The sequence below is a fragment of the Thermobia domestica genome, chromosome 1 (assembly GCF_964235325.1).
Source record: "Thermobia domestica chromosome 1, izTheDome1.hap1.1, whole genome shotgun sequence".
NCBI classification, from domain to species: domain Eukaryota; kingdom Metazoa; phylum Arthropoda; class Insecta; order Zygentoma; family Lepismatidae; genus Thermobia; species Thermobia domestica.
Window position 1 is genome coordinate 325,388,618 of NC_137454.1, and position 20,583 is coordinate 325,409,200.

Sequence of the window (20,583 nt, forward strand, 5' to 3'; positions counted from 1 at the left end):
AACCTTCACGTTGAAATATTATCCAATATAGAAATATTTGTACAGAACCTGAGAGCCCAAGCTTCTCTTTGTTGGTTATTAAATAACTTACTTACAATATTCTTCTTTGCATTATTTTCAAATTTTTACATGTCGAACGAATTTCTGTAATGCATTTTGAGGTGGAGATTATAAAACACTCGAGAAAATAATACAGTTTCACAGACGATCAGCAGAACGAATTTCTGCAATGAATTTTAAGGTGGAGCTTACGAAATGTAAGAAAGAAAAAGCTTTACGAACGATCTCGAGCCTTATCAAGTTTCTGTGATAGCTCCTCTCCCTACCTTAAGTTGCACATGCTTGGCGTGAAGTATATTTGGTAGTAAAATAAAATAAAAATCTTAAGTACCATTCATATATTTATTATTAATATAAACATTTCATACATATTGTCTTCTTTTTCTTTTTTTTTTTTTTCCAAAACTCATGTCTTTTGAGTTTATAGTATGATTTGTTTTTATCTTCCGACAATGGGTGATTTATGAATGAAGAGCGCTTTATATATATTTACAATTGTTTTGTATATCATGATTTGATTTTCAGTATTATATATATATATATATATATATATATATATATACTGAGTCAATTAAAATTAAAGATCTATGACACACATGCAGGAACATAATTATGTATCTTCAATAAATGAAAAAAAAATCTGAGCAATATTTTCTGTACCATAAAAACACAACCAAATAACAGGCATGATATGTCTTTTCTTAGTTCTTGTACATCTATTACATGTTTCCTTTTATAATATTGACTTTTGGTGACATTAAATTACATAAAATAATATTGTATAGGGTTCTATAGGGAGTACAAAGATCTTATTACTATGCTAAAATTGAAAAATTAACAAATATTTTATTGCACCGAAAATTGAAATAAGAAACTTTAAAAAAAATAAGATGTTCAGAAACATTACATCAATATTAATTTCCGTCTAAATAAAAAAAATAAAAAAAGATTAAATTTGTTCTTACATTCGTTACATTTCAATTAAACAACTTTTATCTAAACGCCATTCTTAACGCGAAATAAAACTTGTAGAGTTTCTTTGAAAGTGGCGTTGCTAGAAATTCAAAATTGTAAGAGTAAACTTGAATGAGATTAAGTTTAGTGATATGTTTCGAGTCTCTAAACTACGTAGATTACAATGATATTTTCGATTAATGCCACTTTGTAAATTACATACATTTTCAACCCTAGTGTACACAAATTGGTATGTTCCATAATTCTCTAAATATGACACCAACAAACAAAATGGAAATTATATTTCATTTGTTAAGTGCAAAACAAAAATATAATCGGTGAGTAACAAAAAGTCAGGGCCGAAAGGATTAACGAATAAGTAAATATTATGTTTATTTTATCTTTAAGAAGTATACCGTTGGTTATATCTTAAATTAATATTTCTGGGAAGACTACGTAATAACACTTGCAGTAAGATAAACAACACTTCACTGTTAATATTGAACAAAAAGATTCAATTTCAACAATTTCTAAAAAAATTTGCTTCTAAAATCGACACCAGTTAGAATCTGTATAGTGACTGATAAATATTTAACATTCCAGACTGAAATATGATTTTTCCATATAATTCAACTTGTTGACGATTGCATGGCTTAATTCATTCTTAAAATAATGTAACAACACACCAGTAATCCTTAAAAGTCAATTTATTTATATGTTAATAATAATAATAATAATAATAATAATGGTAATCAAAGGAACATTTCAACTTTAAACGCTACAATGCTGTTATATTTATTGAATACTTCGCACGTATATTGTTTCATTGTACCAGAACATTCAAAATGATTTAGTAAGACTTAATTCTATACTTTTAGATGATAAGAAATTATGTCAATGTTAAACTGAAGATAATAACAACTTGACATGTAATAGATGTACAAATAAAAGCATTTTTATTCTAGTAGAAGAGCTATAATATATTAGTAAAATAAGTAATGTTTAAGCACTCACTAAACCTTGAAAGTAGTATGACTTTCATAAGCTTTTGAAACTCTTTTTCACTACTATTTAGAAATCTAGGTTGCTTTGTATTTATAAAAAGAAAAAGAAAAGTACAAGATAACATTTACGCTTTCTCAATCTTGTAACTTATACATCACTCGTCTAAAAACGACGTCCTTGGAAGAAATTACACATACTGATCTCACGGAATGTGTGCTATAAATATCACTTATCTTACTAATTTATCATTATTAAGGGATTGAAAAATAAATAAATTAATAAATAAGTAAGTGAAAAAAAAGATGTAACTTGGAATGCAGTATTTGCCTTTGTTGGACACTTTCGCTTTTTTATTACAATATTTTTCAAAGAAGAACGCCATACAACTAAAATACAGGTTTAATTGTGAGGGTTACTCAATGTTTCGTATGATACAAACTAAATTATCTCAAAAATCAGAGAGTAATTTAGATATATTTTGATTAAATTTCTTCGGATTTATGCCCTATGGTAAGGAATAAATATGAAACAAATTTCATGTACAGCATCTTCTTTGAAAACATTGTAAGCAAAATAGAGAAATGAACGTACTAACAGAACGTGATATGTGTTAAGTCAAGCGTGAATATTTTTTTTTTATTTCCCTTAAAAATAATGAACTATATTACAGATGATATGAATTGTTTCTTTTATTTAATTTGTTATTAACAATTGATTTCGCAATTTCATTTGAATCAATGATTATGACGTGAATCCAGTTAGCATTCCGTAGAGTTCTTATGAAAAAAAAATTGAGACCTAGATATTTCTTATTACTACAATGTGCATGCATTATTTCTAGAACAATACGGACAAAAGCGGGCCTAATCCCTATGTTACATCTATCGCCTTCTTTCTTATAGTCATTCAATATAACTGTACATGGATATACAAAACGTAGGCTTATGTATATTTATATATATATATATATGTATATATATATTTTTCTTTTTAAAGTCTAGGCAAAATAGAGAGCTTGTAAAAATCGAATTCATTTATTAACTTTTTTTTAAACGCAATGCGAAGAAAGAACTCTACATTTTTATACGTTAGTTATGGATCCATGAGAATATGTATCGTAATATATTACAAGAGGGCTCTTACTTCTTTTTCTAAATCATATAAAAGTCTTTTTAAGCTTCTTTTTCTATGTTTCCAGGCCCACGTCATGATATAAATACGAAATGAAAATAGAACGAAAATGGAAGGAAATATGACGTTTTTAAAGTTTTATTTTTATTTTTCTAAAATCAGTTTTACACAATAATTATTGATTCGTTCCTTCTTTTTCTTAAATTTTTTTTATAATAACTATTTTACAATTAAATACGGTATTTTTTCACATATATCACAGGAAAAAAATAAAGACACAAAAAATTACAGTTAGGAAGTTGTTTACAAACTTTTACAACAGATAGGAGGAGACAACACACATAGCATTAGTAGCATGGAGATTAATATCGAGAGAAAATTTTGATTTTTCTGCATGTTCATGCCAATGCATGGGTATTCTATCTTCCAGTGAAGATGGCAGCAGATCATAGAGATGGAAATCATGAAGATAGCTACTCAGGCTTAACCTGTAAAGATAAATGAATAATGTTTTATTACAAAAGGGTCATTTCATGAATATTGCATTAGGATAAGCAGATATGATTTTAATATTTATAAAAAAAAATACAATTTTAACATAACGACATGCAAAGTAATTTATTTAATGCTGGTCGATACTTTGTCATACCATTAACACACTTTTCTAATGAGTAATAGGCATTTATTGCTACAACCCATTGCTAAATTAACCGTATATCTCATTAACAAATTTCTATGTCGTAAATTCAACAAAAAATTTTTATCAACCAAACTTAAAACTGTTCATTATGCCTTCATTAGCATATTGAATAATTTATTTTGTAGATAATACTTCTAGCTAAACTATTACCTACTGTAGCTAGAAGTGTTTTCGTACTGCAGAATAAATACCTGGGATACTGGTTGCTTCCCTTTCAACTACAACCAGTAATCTCGTGTTGAAGATTTTGTCAAAATCATAATCCCACATTTTATAAAAGATAAACATCTTAGTACGTCACTCAAATTCCTAATAAAAAGCAATCATAATAATAGATGTCGTTCCTCTGCGATCACGTGCCTGAATGACACTAGTAGATGTCGTTCCTCTGCGATCACGTGCCTGACTGACACTAGTAGATGTCGCTAGCTTGCAGGCAATTTGAAATTTAAAACTATTGGCGATTTAATTGCAACTCAAAAGCTGTATTGTTCCAATTTAATGATTTGAAAATTGGACAAATACGGTATATGGACGACAGTAAGATGCAAGAGAAGTCCGGTATTTCCTTTTCTTCACTTGTGTACACATTCTAATGACGAGACATTCAGTCTCGAAAGCTAAGTATCTCACTGTTATTTGGTTTATGATTATTATAGAAATATCTTTTATATATATTATTCTGGTTAAAAGTTTAGCAACTTTGTTTTATTTAAGATATAATTACGAAATAGATCCAAAACGCTTATCCACATATCCCAAGGAGAAGACTGCTTTTTGTGTCTTAATTTCACACTTTATTGTTTCTAACATAAGTGATTAATGATTAATCTAGCTGGACATATATTAGTTATAATTGATTATCTGACCATATAATTTTATTAGAATTATTATTCTTATTAGAGTGGAAACGTAACAGTTCGAAGAATATAAAATTTTCTGAATTATTTGAATAAAAATATAAAAATATTTTATGTATAAAGGTAGATAGTAAGATGATAATTCTACTATGAACAATTTGTAAATCTTACTAAATGATTCATTATTATAAAGTTTGTACAGAGACCAATATTGTAATTTCTCAACGACCTGGGATAATATTATAAAGTTATTAGAATTCCAAATTAATGAACACTGTCAACTATACAATTACAACATTCTGAATTAACTACAATTTATTAATTATGTAATAAATGTACTTGTTTTTGCTCACTTTATTTCATTAATCTATGCAATTTTAAAAAGCATTAACATCGTGTTATAATAACAATGAAATACGTGTACTTTATTAAGGGTCATGAGAAACTAAATTTGCTTCGTAAATATTTGTTCCAGCTAAGTCAAAGAGTTATATGAAAGTTTGCGTAGTTACTTTTCTTTTTAAGTGTTATTCATATCGAGGCACTTAAGGTATTCATATTGAAATGGTAGTTAAGGTTGTACCTATAAACAAAAGCTTTTTTCCCGAGATTCTATTCACAGATCATTCTTCTAGATTTCTCAACTTACTTTATTGTTATAAAATACACAGTACATATCTAGTAACTCTAACTAACTAGCTCTATGGCCTATGGTACCCGAAGGTTCAATGCCACGTTCACAAAAGCTTTCCATTAACTTCAATCCTTAGCCAACTGGATCCAGTTTCTACCTTGTATTCCTATCTCTGCGAGATCCATCTTAATATTGTCCTCCCATCTGCGCCTAGGTCTTCCTAATGGCCGTTTTTCGATTGAATTTCCAGTTGAAACTTTGAAAGCGTTCCTACTTTCTTCCCTTCTAGCTACATGACCTGCCCACCTAAGCCTCCTAGATTTGACGACCCTAACAATGTTTGGTAAACGATATAAATTATGTAGTTCCTTGTTATGAAGTTTCCGCCATTCATCATTCCCGTTTCTCTTGAGTCTGAATATTCGTCTTAGGATCTTGTTCTCAAACACTTTCAGGCTGCGTTCTTCCCTCAGAGTAAGCGACCATGTTTTGCAATCATACAGCAAAACAGGCGTGATTATCGTTTTATATATTTTAAGCTTCAAATTCCTCAACAGAATTCACGACCTTAAAAGCTTTTGAACTGAATAATAAACAAATTCCCTACTTTTAATCGATATTTTATTTCTTCGTGAACATGGTATTGGTCTGTTAATATTGATACTAGATATTTGAAAGTATCCACTTTATCGAAAGTATTGTTTGATATTGTAACGCATCCATAATTTGCAGTATTACGATCTCGACGGACTTTCATATATTTAGTTTTCTCTGCACTTAACTTTGTAATATTAATATGAGATTTTCAAAAGCTATACTGGCAACATCTTGACTTCGTGTTAACAAAAATGATTTGAATCAGTTACTTTCAATACCATTATTATGTAAACTTAAAGCAGAGTTGATTATAATACTACTTAACAATTTGGCCAATAATATGTCATATTATACTATAGTCTAAATTAGCATTTCGGGCAGCTAAGACTATATTATAGATTATAATAGATCTTAAATGTTACACTTAACAATTTCAAAGACACTGTATTCTATTAAGTAAAAATACATGCTTAATGTTTCCTATACTCATTGTTGACTTGTATCCTTCTAAATAAAGATGAATTAAATAAATTCCTTTAGTTCTTAAATCCATTTAAAATAATAAATCGCAGTGAAATAATTTTAATTTTTCTCTAATGAAGGTTTCACATGTTACAGAAAAAAAAAATAATTTCCCCTGGAAATATGGAATACAGCAAGAATGAGGTCTTCATCTAGTTTTCCTCAAGATTGAAAACGTGGAATCATTGGTTAACCTGTAGCTTTTTCTGTCATGATTCAGACCAATAATTTTTTTTCTTTCTTTCAGTAGTTCATTGTACTAGTTCTTCACGCTAAAAAGATTTGACCATAACTATTTTACAGGAATTAACATGTTTGGTTAAGTATAATATCAATTTTCTTCATATTTTGATTTCAGGACTCTATGTGCAAACTTGTTTGGCTATACATTGATACGGAAACTTACGCAAGAACACCTAGTAAGAATTTATGGATCTAGCTCAAAGGTAGTACTCAAGAAATTAATGGTAGATGGTATTAATGCTTCCCACTTCATATGCTATACAGATGTTCGGCGAGATAGCCTACCGTGCAGATGTTCAATCTTGGATATGGTATACCCGCTAGCTCTACTTCCTAGCATTGTTGGTGGAGCCCAGTTGGCGGTCAAGCACAGCTCATCATGCTCCACACATGATCAATAAGTAGCAAGACATACATCAAATATAGCATCTGAGCTACACTGGTAATATCGGTGCACGTTATCGTGCTGGAAGATGGTGTACTATGAAGTACCCAGATAACGGTGGAGAACAGGATTGACGACGTCACGAATATACGAGGCAATGGTCACATTCTCCTTAATGAAGACCAGATGCGAACTGGATGTGTAGTTTATTATCCCCAATACCCTTATTACTCATTATACGGCGAGTGTGAACACATGCTGGAATTTCCCGTTCATTTACATGTCTAGAGACGAAACTTTTTCGCAACAATTTTGATACTTTGTACCATTATTTATCACCATTTTCGCATTTATGTCGCATTTATTTTTTAAATGTAACACATATTTTTAAATATGGTACTTGTGAACAGTATATTTTTGGTAGTAAGGTGTATCCAATACAAAAATTAGGATATACCTTTATTAGGTGTACACTCTAGCTAATGTATTCACTGAAATATAAAATTAATGCAGAATTTTGAACACTTCCTCTAACCTCATCCTTAGTTAAAGGATAACATGCAGCAAGACATTACCAATTCTTCTTTTAAGTTTATTCTCCTGTCAGTAACAATCATATTATACTTGGAAAAGAATCTCTCGGCATTAACATTCGAGACTGGCAACCATATTGAACGTAACGAGCTGACTGCAAGTGACCTGTGGTTAATGTTAAACTATTTAATAATGATACAATGCCAACTTTTATATCCTCACTGTTGAGACTTCAATAACCTTACTTTTAAATTCACCGTAAGCAACCAAGATCATGAAGATTTTAACCACAAAACACAGTCAACGCTTTAAACAACATTTCAGTTTTGTTGATGTCTACATCTTTATGAAGTGAAACTGTTTCTCTATCTAATAGCTCTCAGAGGTTTTCGTAAACTCTCCACACAGAATTGTCGTCTCTTGTTTGCGTGTAATTTTGCAGCTTCATCAATACTTTTGATATGCAGGTTTTCAACTTTACTTCAACTTCAACCTGGTGAGAAGCATTACCCTTTTTAATTAACTCTGCAGTAGCAGATCCAAATTTTCCTGCTTGAGTTAACTCTAATTTGTTTTGCAAGTGTTTCGTTTTTCCGACAATAAGGTGAGCATAAGTGTCCCGGCTGGCCTTAGTGACGCAAAAAGAGGCGTTGAAAATCCCAGAAGGTGACATCACGCTATACAAGCTTACGGATTTTATGAAGAACTTAAATTAGGGCCGTGCACGTTTTCAGTAAAATGAAACGATTTTTAAGTTAAATAATATTGGAAATGCGCTTTTTAGTTATTATTAGCAATAACTAACAAGAATTCCACTTTTTCGCTTTTATTCGCATTTATCGCATGTAATGCCGAATTTCGCGAAAATTCGCTATAATATGAACGTGATTTCTGGCTCTGACCCTGAAACATATATGCATTTTTTCTAACGTTTCGCACATATCGCATTAGCGAAAAAGTTTCGTCCCTATACATGACTACAAACAGGCACGATGTGTTCAAGACAAAAGCAACTCTCATCACTGAATACGGAAGCTCGACCTTGAATTCACCTTCGCCACTATAGTCTCTTCGGACACCACCAAAAACACTCTCGGTAAGGAGTAAATATCAGGGGTTGTCATCCAAGGGGAATACGAAAACGTAAACTTGGTTTCAACAGCCGATTGTTTAGTGTTTGTGCCTTCAATTAGAAGCTATGATAGTTTCGATTGCACTGTCAGTCTCTGTTCTGTCAGTTAGTGTGGTCCCAACGATCCTTCTAAAAGCTACCCAGTACGTCGCGGAGGTCTTTGAAGTACATTTGCTGTTGCTACTTTCTGTTTTCTATAATATACACCATCATCGTCAATGATATTTTGTGGAACAACCACTCGTACTCTCTCAACCCCATCATACAGCAATAGTCGAATTCACTTAATTGCACAATATGCATTCACTGGCGTAGTTCTGGCATTGCAGATATGGACAATAATTTATACACAACGGGTTCACACACAATTATACTTGTGTTGTCAAACGATCTTCACACTACTAGTGATACTACTCCCACACACACAATATTACCAGCCTGCATTCCACAATGGTCAATGTATTGAGATATTTAAACTAAGATCAGCATGCCCTCTATAAACTCACACTTTATTGTGTAAATTTCCTTCGAATCTGATGATGTATACGAGATTTTATTAAATGTTTTTCCACTAGCGTATTTAGAAAAAGTTAAAACAAAAGAAAAAAATAGTATCACAACTAAAAAAGAGGTATTCAATGAAAATACTTCTATGAGAAATGTAAAATATCTGAGATGATAACTTAACATGAATTTAGAAAGGATAAAAGTCACCAATAGTTACTGCAATTTACACTAAACTACATTTATAAATTAGAACTACTTTAAAGGGAAATCTTATAGTCAATAATAGTAAGGATTGAAAGTCACAGTGCGCCATATAACAACTATAACAAATATTTCTGAGAGGATGGAAAAGTAGAGGGCCAAAGTTTGCTTTACTAAGATTTTTCTATCTTAATAAATCCACATGAAACACTCCTAGAGATGCAAGACTTTCACATGTGATAGACATATCAAACCAAGAAACGTTTCTAGATACATATGAGACATACAGATGATAGGTATGTCCTGGAGATGAGAGACTTTTATAGCTAATAGCTATATCAAAACAAGAAACGTTTCTAGAAGTACGAGACTTTTACAGGTGATAGCCATATCAAAAAGATTTTTTTAGAAACAACGAGACTTTCATAGAAGAAAGACATGTTAAAACAAGAAATATTCGTAGAGATGTGCGACATTTATAGGTGAAAGGTATGTCCTAGAGATAAGGGACTTTTATAGGTAATAAGCATATCAAAACTAGAAATATTTCTAGGGATACGACACTTTTTACAAGTAATAGACATACCAAACAAGAAATTTTCCTAAAGGCAAAGAGATTTTTATAGAAGGAAAACATGTCAAAATAAGAAACGTTTCTAAAGATATGATACTATTACAGATGATAGACATGTCAAAATAAAATGAACAAAGTAACAAGGCAAAAAATCTGTTTTAGATACAGATAAAGATGGCTCACTGTGGCTTTCACTTCTACATATATTCTATTGCAAATAAGAATCATGATAATTTTTTTGTTCATTACTTAAAATGACGTCACCATCATTGCTATAAAAATTAAAGATAATAATAAATTTAGTGTAAAAACAATGTGTACGTTTTGTAATATAGTGTAAGATACATGTATGTGACTTTTTTTATCGGTATATATAGAACAATGCACGAATATGGTTATATGAAAATTAAAAAATATATATATATTAGAAATACAAAGAAAAATACGCGAATATCGATAAGAAAGAATGAATGATGCTAATTATACTGTATATGATTATAACTTGAAGATTTTATACTTTTCTTCAAAACTCATTCTAAAATTAGCCATGGGATCGCAGTGATATAGCTCACCTCTGACGTGTGGAATGCCTGGTTCGATTCCAGCTTCCGTCAAATGAGTTTTCTGGTGAACAAACACTATACAGGTAGGTTTTCTCAGGGTTCTCGTGTTTCCTGCTACTTTCGTCATCCCACCACTCTCATTATCATCGTCTCCCTTAGTCTTGGTGCATAATTGTAGGACGTTACACTTTTTCAAAAAATTAAAAATAATCAGCCGCGAAAGTGAAACAATAAATTTAAATATTTAATTAGATAAAACGCTTCCGAATTATAAAAATAATAATAATTCAGTAAGAAAATGTAATAATTAAAATAATTAGGATCGTTTAATGCAAAACAGAAGGAAACAAACATAAGTCAAATGAATATATCTAATAAAATATCGATCTGATAACAATACGTACTTAATAAAAGTGCTATACTTAATTTTTGCCCACTACATTGTCTATTTATTTAATTAATTTTCCTCTGTGAAGGTTCTGAGTCCTTGAAACCATAGGAATTAGAGTGCTTTATATCAGAGGAATAATACGTCACGTGCACAAGTAACTATTTGTGTAGTGCTGCAAAATTACACGGTTTTGTATATGTAATATGTCTAATCCTAATTCTCAAACTATTCCTCCATTCCACCTCTTAATTTTTAGTTTGTCACAGCCCTATTTGAACCACAGAGGAAAGAAACTAGCGATCCTACCCATGATCTGATAGCTTACTACTCCCGCCTACCTGCGTTAGGCCAGGTGGAATGAAAGTTGCTTTTGGGCAGAATATTCAGACGTAGACACATTATTTTATTTATTTATTTATTTATTTATTTATCATAATAAATACAGAGTGGAATGAAAGTGGATGCTTATAATTTTACTTTATTTTCAAAACAATTGATACGCTGGAAGCCAAATTGATGGTAACATCTATTAGCAACCAGGAATATACTTTTCTTTTAAACATTTTCTTCCTACTCCTTTTCTCTATATCTTAAAATGGTTTAGCAAAAATATTTATACCAAATTTTACGTTCTTTAGTGTTTTGTAACAATATTTTTAGTATTTACTTGTAAGAAATTTACTGCAGTAAAAGACAATCAATACTTTTCCACGTTTACCTCGGAATTTCTCTGTTTCAATTAGACCATTTTTATGTTTCCAACATATTTTTCGCCCAACAATGGTGAGCGTCGTCAGGAATTATTGGATAAAGTGATCTCTTAGATTAAGTTTGGGAAGATTAAAGAGAATGAATTAGAAATAGAAAATAGAAAGAAAAGTTTTCAGATCAACTATGGTAATTCCTTATTATTTGATTTCTATCAACATAATTATCGATCTGAGCACATGAGATTCATATTTACATCGATATTAGCTTGATCTGTTTTCAATTCAGATTATGAAGTTTTAGCAAAATGTGATCATAATTCTTTTAGATGGTAATCTTGCCTTAATGCTGTTGACCATCTACCACAATCTAGTTAATCAACATTTATTATTATTTAATTTTATTTATTGTTTCAAATAACATGATCTACTTCTCATTAAAAATATTGGCCTTTAAAAGACGGCGACAGTTTGATCGTTATGTTATATTTTTCAAGAAGTGGACATTTTAGTCAATATACAAATGGGATCAATATGGCGTTCATTTCGCTAAGTGTTGTAAAAAATAATGTAGTGTCTCTTCTGTAAGATGAATTTCAATGCTAAATAAAAATTCTGAAGATAAAAGAAAAAACATTACAGGGTTTACACTGAAATCCTGGTATTGATTTCGCTAATTTTCCGTGACTAAGTAAGTAAATTTTTCCTCATCGATTTTACTGCGAATACTATCATTTATGATAATATGAGAGTGCTTCCCCGGAGGAGACCAAAATATAATACGACCAAAATATAATAGTACCATGTGAAAATAATGTGCCCCTCCGAATACTATTTGTACCCCCCAGGAACATTTTTTTCCTGAAAGAAACACTGTACTTGACTGATTGAAAACTCAATCTGGCTACAGATTGAGTAGAAGACGACACGATATAAAGGATGTAAAGTTAGAATCATTATAAAAAGTAATAGAAGTTATGTATTTTGTCTCTACAAATAATGACGGAACTTGTTGCTCTCACAACTCCACAACCACAGAGAAAGGGATTCGTGAAACTTAAAAATAATGATAAATAACAGAAAGTAAACAGACATTACAAAATTTAATATCATGTTATAATTTTTGCTTACTGATCAATGCTTAAAAAGCAAAATTTTATTTTTTAAAAATTAGAAACGGATTATCAAACGACAAATGTTTGTTCAAAGTTAAATACTGAAAACTTACGATTTCACAAGAAAATCAGTATTTAAAAGAATTAAATCAAACTATTTAGAAGAAAGGCAGAATAATATTTGAAACTTTCGCTATATGGTTATGACTTATCGATCCTTTCTTCTTAGCGATTATTGCACTTGTGCATAATAAACGATCTATTAATGAAAATTTGATTGCCGTCACTTTTTTCTTTTGTTTCAATCTGAAAATTATCTTGGTGTCCCATGTAATTACAAGTTAGTGATTGTATACTTCAAACATATATATGTGTCTTCCTGGAATTCTAATATTTTAAATTACTTGCAGAAAATTCTTTAAAAATATTGCAAGTTAGTTAAATTAAAGAGAACACAAAAACATAAGAGAATTCTACTTTGTCATTGAAAGCAAAAGTAATAATGTTGTAGTGGGCATTATTTATTTTTCATGTGAATAAAATTCAAAAGTAGTACAGAAAATGATGTAAAATTAATACTGACATGCATTGTTCTCTGTTGTAATCACTTCACTAAAGACTGATTAAAGACAGTAGCGATATAAAACAACTTTCACCCGTATCATCTTTGTTTCTTTTAATTAATTTATTTACTTATTTATGTATTTATTTATTTGCTCATAACTAATTTTCAAAGCATATGTGGTACAATACATGTACAAATCATGGAGATGTTAAAATTAGACATTTGTATCTACTTTCTTTTATTTATAATTAGTAAAGTAACTCATATAATGCTTTAATATTTTGATGATTATACATTATTATCTTTTCGCAAAGTATGCTTTATTTTAAATTTGTTTTTAACAAATAGTGGAACACAAATATTATTCAAAATACCTTATTTCTATCTATTTATTAGTACTTGATGCATCATAGTTTCTTTTATACTAATAAGCTGAAATCAGACTCTGTCTATCAGTATTGCAAATTGAAAGTTTTTGTGGTAATAAAATAAGTTTGTAAAATAGTATATAGTTATACTAGTATATAGTTGGAGGGATTACATTAGAAAAAAGAGATGGGCTTTTGATTTGTTTTTCTTACATAAATTTTTAAACGGTAAAGTTGATTATCTAGAATTAGTTTCAAAATTGTTATTTCGAGTTCCAATAGGTAAGACTAGGACAGCAAGCACTGGAATATTATATTGTAGAAAAGCAAGAACTAACATGGGATATTACATAAGTCTCCTCTGTGGAGAATGTGTGCTTCATATAACGAAACTATTAGATTTCATGTAGTAGATGTATTTAGTATGTCCGAAAACAAGTTTAAAACAATTGTCAGGCAATAACTTCTGTGTAATGAAACGACCTATACTTGTGTATGTATAACAGTGTATGTTAGGTAATTATATACACGATACTATAACTGGGCATTAAGCCTATTTTGTTGTCCTTATGAAATAAATAAATATAGGCAACTGTAAGAATAACAAAGCAATACTTAAGAAAGACTTAGGATTTACCTAAGCAATACTTAGAATTTAGTCCTCTATATCATTCTCAATCTCTTCATCTACAAAGTTTAATTTACTACAAGTTTTACTTTAGCTCAGCCTCAAGAATTTTTTTCCTTTGTATGATACTTTTTAGGATTCAAAATCTAATTAAGCGTAGAAAAGTTTTTTACTTTAATTGAAGTAGATAGATGATGAATAGCTCTGATTCAAAGTGAATACTAACTATGAAACCACTAAACTTTGTACTCTGTAATGTGGTTTTAATTATTGTCCTGTTCCTTACAGAATTTGCAGTTATATTTTAAAATTAAGTTTGAAACTTCACTATAGGTATGTAAGAAAACAATTCTTTACACTTTATAATAAATTTCCACTGTTTAAATTCCTGCTTTTCATTGTTGTTGGAAATAATAAAATATTAAAATCAATTCTTGGTTACAATAATTCGACTAAAAATTAAACCGGCAGTTAATTATCTCAAAATTATGCTTTATTTTACGTATGTATATTATGTTTTTTATCCTTTATTCATTTAAAATTATTTCTTATTTTACATTTTGTTCTTTCATTTTTAATCTTTTCAGATTAGTTCTATATAAGCCCTTTGATCAGTGGTTCCCAACCGGTGTGTCGCGCAGTCTCACGGTGTATCGAGAAATTTTAGAGTTTGAAAGTCATTAAGTATTTATTATTAACTTGTTAAATTCAATTTTGAGATAGACTGTACCAGCCAACGCGCCTAGCGGCAGCAACAATACTCAGCACTACGTAGCCACTATTTTATGGAAATTTATAAGGTAATACTATCATAATTTATATGAAAATTAAACAAGTGTGTCGCTATGTCATGGGAGTCCATTAAAGTGCATCAAAAAGTTGGGAATCATTGCCTTAGATAACTAAAATCATATTCAGGCTAGCAAACACAAGTATAAAGTGTTGTTATACGTTTTAATTATTTTAATTATTAGGTTTTGAGCTGTGTTTTAATAAAAGTCGAAAAGAGTCGATTGATTCGGATTTTATTTTTCTAAATGGAGGAGGACTGTCATTTGTCTGTAGCAGATAACGAACATGTTATTACTTTTGAAAATGTTAATGTATAATACCATAGATATTTTCGTCTATATACTCGTATCTTTCGACGCCTCCGAATGAGTAGATTTGGGTTAAGGACTAGTTCAATATTTCACACCGTATTTCACGAAAAGCAGTACAATAGTTAGTTACAATTGTGATTTTGAAACAATATAGTTAGTTTCAGTATAAATGCAACGCAATTAAAAGTTATTAGTTAGTTTCTTGTATGTTACTGACATATATAATCAGATCATATAACTTAGCACTTGAAAGTAATATAGATTATATTTAAAAAAAAATCATTCTGTAAAGCTTCAACTGGCAAGGAAAAAAAATACCAGGTATTCAAGTTATAACGCCTCATATTTTTTCACTAACCAATCATACGAAAACTATGAAACTTGTGTCACTTCTCTATGTTATCTCCCTGCAGTCGTGCACATTTTTCACAACGTTGACGCCATGATTCCATGGCCGCAGCGAACGGTATTTTAGTTAATGATATAACGAAACAATTCCGTGAAGTGTCTAAGTGTCTAACTTTTTAACACTGTACGAAGTCAAACTCCTTGATTTGGGAGGGGTACCAATTAAGATGTACAAGTGAATGCCTGCACAATGAAATCATAATTATTGCATTATTGTTACACATGATAATTGTACTTCTGTTTTTCAAGTTATTCCTTCATGTTTTCTACATCACAGAGGGAAGAAACTTAACTTCCTATTCCTTTGCTAGTGGCTTAGTAGTTCTACCAGTTACACTGGAATTCTCCCGTGGCTAATTGATTAGTGCTCGCGTATTTGATGCAGAAGACCCGGGTTCAATGCATGCTTCAGATACCATGTAGGTCCATGTCTCATGTAGCCTTGATATCGAAAAGGAGACGTTAAACAACAACCATAATCACTTACTACTACTGCTACTACTAGCTACATTCAGAACATTTCAGACAAAATAAGACATACAAAAAATGACCGAGAAAATAAAAAATGAAATGAAAAAAAATATAAAAAAACAGAAAGAAAAAGAACATTCTTGCCTACTTCTAAGTTATATATTTAAAACTCAATTACCATATTTTTTTTACTATGTTCTACAATGTCGCTTTGTTATTAATACAAGCATGATCCTTTAAAATTTTAAAACAATCATTTACGATCTATTAAGCTCGCTAGAAACAAAAAGCAGGGGATGGGAAATTTCTGTCCACATTTACTGGAAACTCACCCTTATTCATGGTTGAGAAGCGTGTTGGTCACCTCAGAGATTGACAACAAAGGACTCCGTTCCTGTTTATCTGTGGGTAACTGCTGTCGCTGACTGATGTGCTGTGAGCAAGAACACTAAAGATTAAAAATCAACAAAAAAATAACTGCACACTGAAAGGGATGGGTGTACAAAAATGTTTTGAACCAATAAATGGGATAAACTAAGGAAGGTTTGAGGGTGGTGACATCAATATAGATATATTCTTCAACTGTACTGTAATTCCGGGCTAACCCGACTGAAGAAGAGAGTAAGCAATGAATATACAGTTGAAGCCAATAGTTGGTTCTCGCTAACTGTATTTTAGAAAAACGGATTTTGGGGAGTTTTAGCTTCTGTAGTATAACGTTACATCTTAACAGTCATAATAGATTTAACAAAAGAAAATATAACATAATTATATTAGTGCATAAAAAGAACTTTAACTAGTAAATAATGGTGACGTCATCATTACGTTTTAAAATGTTAACAAATGACAACAGTGTAGACATATTTTATTCTACTTTAGATCATTTAATATATTGTATATTGCATTTATTTTAACGAGATACAATATAATTTGTAAGATACTTTCGTAAACATTATAACCATTTTAAACTGAATAATTGAATAAACCTTTTCTCATGAGCTAATGTATTTTTGTCTTAGGAAGGTGAACGAGAGAGTATTTTCAAAGGGCTTACGTCTCTATCTTCTGTTCGCATTACCACGGAAAAGTACAATGCTACAATACTATCCGGTAAGTTTCCTAGTAAATATTCTATTTTCATATTTTAGGTTGTTTAATTTTTTCTACCGTTATAAGTTTCTTAAATGTTGATTACACATCAACTGTATGCTTTAATATAGAACAATGTTTTTATTTGTTTGATCCGAATGCTTAAGAAGATTCACATTTGTATTTTTGTTTATTAATACGGTAATATTACCAAATGTATATAAATATTGGTTTGTGGAACAACCGATTTCTACATTTTCTGGTATCATGTACCAAGATAAGATATAATTAATATAAAGTTTGAATATAATTCGCGTGTTGCACTGCTTACACAGTATACAATAGATAATACAAAACAATAGATATCTTAAAATTTAGTAAACTATTAATAGTGAATAGTACTTATATAATTCCTATTTTTAAATTAAGACTATAAATATGTACTTCAATATATCTATATATCCAGAATCAGCATATGTCATATGATAGTAACAGATACTTATCAGGACTGACAATGAATCACATATTTCACTAAGATTTATCATATTGACTTTTTTTTTAATCTTTTAGAGTTTGATAATTTAATGAAATAACATGAGTAATGAATATTGTATTTTCCCTAACCTTATCATAGATATATTTCATCTGTAGGACATAGTATGTACTTATAATTATAATGTTAAAACTAATAAAAGACAATCACACTAAAATTACTTTAACAACTGATCATAATATTTCATTTACCGTGCGACATCGTTGTATTCTAAAGTTCATTTTTAATTCGTTTCTTAAAAGTGTTCATTTTTGTTTATATTAGTAATATCTCATCCTAACGTGTGTAACTCATTTACTTGTAATATAGGCATTCACTGAATACTTTAATCACTTGAGGTCTATTGTATTTGTTGAAATATTATGAAATATAAGACTGTAAACCTTAATTATATTTAGTTTATAGATAATGTTATATATAGGAAATCTAGAACAGTAGACTCAGAAGTAACGAATTAGTTTCTTACATTCTAATTATAAATTGAATTAGACAGTATACTATATATATATATATATATATATATATATATATATATATATATATATATATATATATATATATATTTGATGATAGAAGAACGAAAATAATCCGGATTTTGTAGTAGTACGAAAGGTTGAAAAAACAAGGATCTCTTGATATTTATACATGTAATGTATGTATTAGATTAAACTATTATAAAGAAGAATTTGGGAAGACAAAACTGTTAGAAATTTCGTTTAAAAATACTTTTCATTTTGACAGAAATATTATGAAAGAAATAGTACACACAACGGGATCTTTTTTGGCACTATAAGAAGTCAGATTACTCTACATGAAAGACATAAATTGTCGCGATTGAGTACATATCTGTGTAATAAAGCGTTAATTACTCAGTTCTTGATAAATCCTAAATCTAACTCTCGGTCTATCCTTTCACTTTAGCTTCCGAAGTTTTAGGTTTTAGTGTAGGAATTTGAATGAAAATCGAAAGATATTGACTATTCTATCCTTGTTCTACTGTCTTAGTGGCACCGTTTGCAATGTTAGTAAATGGACTAGAATATGCATTCAAGCATAATACTTAGAAAAGACTCCATATACGTATAACAGATTGAGTTGTAATTTATGAAAATTTTGATTAAATAGTTGTAGTAGTTACACTTCTTACAATAATTATATAATAAGAATATATATAATTTTGGAGGTTAAAATAAAGAATAAAAACTACTTTAGGATTCCAAATTGTATTACTAACGTTACTAGTTTATACGACTAAAAAGATGCATAACTAATTTTGAGTGATTCAATTTATCTAGTTAGATAAATCTATAAATATTTTGTTTTGCATACAAATCTGACAATAACGTAGTCAGTCCTGATTGAAAGTACATGAAATTACTTGAAAATTAAGATATTATTGCCACCTAAGGTATTACGTTATAAAACTAAATATGAATAGTTGAATAAATTACAAATAAAGTATAAAACGAAGACCTAACGAAATAGTAATATTTAACTTTAAAATTAATTTAACCATTTTGCTATAATGAAAATATTACAAATTTTCATTGTAAGGACAAAATATAAATAACTTAAGAACTTGTGACTAGTTTAAACGAAACTCTAAAATATAATACCTATACTATCTATAAGCTATATAATTTACTCCGATTATATTTTGACATGTTCTCTATTAGGCAAGAAATATTCATCTATTTCCTTCTAACTGTCTAGACTTTCTGTTAAACAGTGTTCGCTGTTTATCAAATTCCTAAGCTATACAACGTGTCATCAGGTTTTTGTATTAAAGAAACAGCATTTCACTCAATATTAAGTCTATCTACAAAGCACTATTGCGTAATTGTTTAGTATATTAATAGAAAATATGTTCTTTTCATTTTGTTATTCTGCAACTACTTCGTTCTGCTCATTCTACACTTTCATTATCAATGGTGAGAAAGCTGTTAACTGTTCAGTAAACAGATTCAATACTGTAATTTAATAAACGGCGTTTACCGTTAAATCAATACACTTAATTTCCCTTGAAATTTGTGTAGTCCGATTCTTTTTATTTAGTTATTATTAATATATACCTTAAAAACTAGAGATGCAAAAAAGCCGGCTTTTTTGAATCGATGGTTTTTTTTCACATAAAAAGCCGGCTTTTTTGGGAAAAAAACGAGAATTTTGGAAATTTTGGCTTTTTTTCAACTTCATGATTTTTCTATCTAAATAGCTTTCTTATAGTATATTCTATAGTTAGATAAGAATTCCATGACCTGAATGTGATATTTCGCTCTGAAATTCACCATCAAGATGGACGAAGCACATGTTTTACGAATTAAAGCTAACATGAAGAATGTAGTACCGGTATTTGAGGGTAATTTTAGAGGCTATTTAACTTTATTTTAACTTTTGAGTTATCGATATCTTTTTTCTTCTCTAGTTTGTCATCCGTGTTTCATTTCTAAGAGCTTTTAGTACTCTAGCTTCTAGCGCAAAAGTTAAACTTGCCCGTTTTTCTATTTATCCGTCAAAGCGTACGTTTTTCAATATATCCGTCAAACCGTACTTCCACATTTCTGTTATACTGTAGCTGTGAAG

At 29.8% G+C, this 20,583-nt stretch overlaps 1 protein-coding gene across 6 annotated transcripts in view; it reads right to left on the minus strand.

The window, feature by feature from the left end:
• Positions 1-383: 383 nt before the first annotated feature.
• The window catches only part of ss (aryl hydrocarbon receptor spineless), a 424,929-nt gene continuing 404,729 nt past the window's right edge, over positions 384-20,583 (minus strand). For 5 of the 6 annotated variants that reach the window (XM_081729337.1, XM_081729356.1, XM_081729307.1 and 2 more), the window contains 2 exons: positions 16,691-16,791; positions 384-3,638 (listed from right to left, as the gene is read on the minus strand). In XM_081729337.1, coding sequence (XP_081585463.1) covers positions 16,693-16,791 — 99 coding nt within the window. In that variant the 3' untranslated portion in view covers positions 384-3,638; positions 16,691-16,692. The remainder of the gene's footprint in view (positions 3,639-16,690; positions 16,792-20,583) is intronic. The other variant, XM_081729347.1, reaches the window with a different exon arrangement.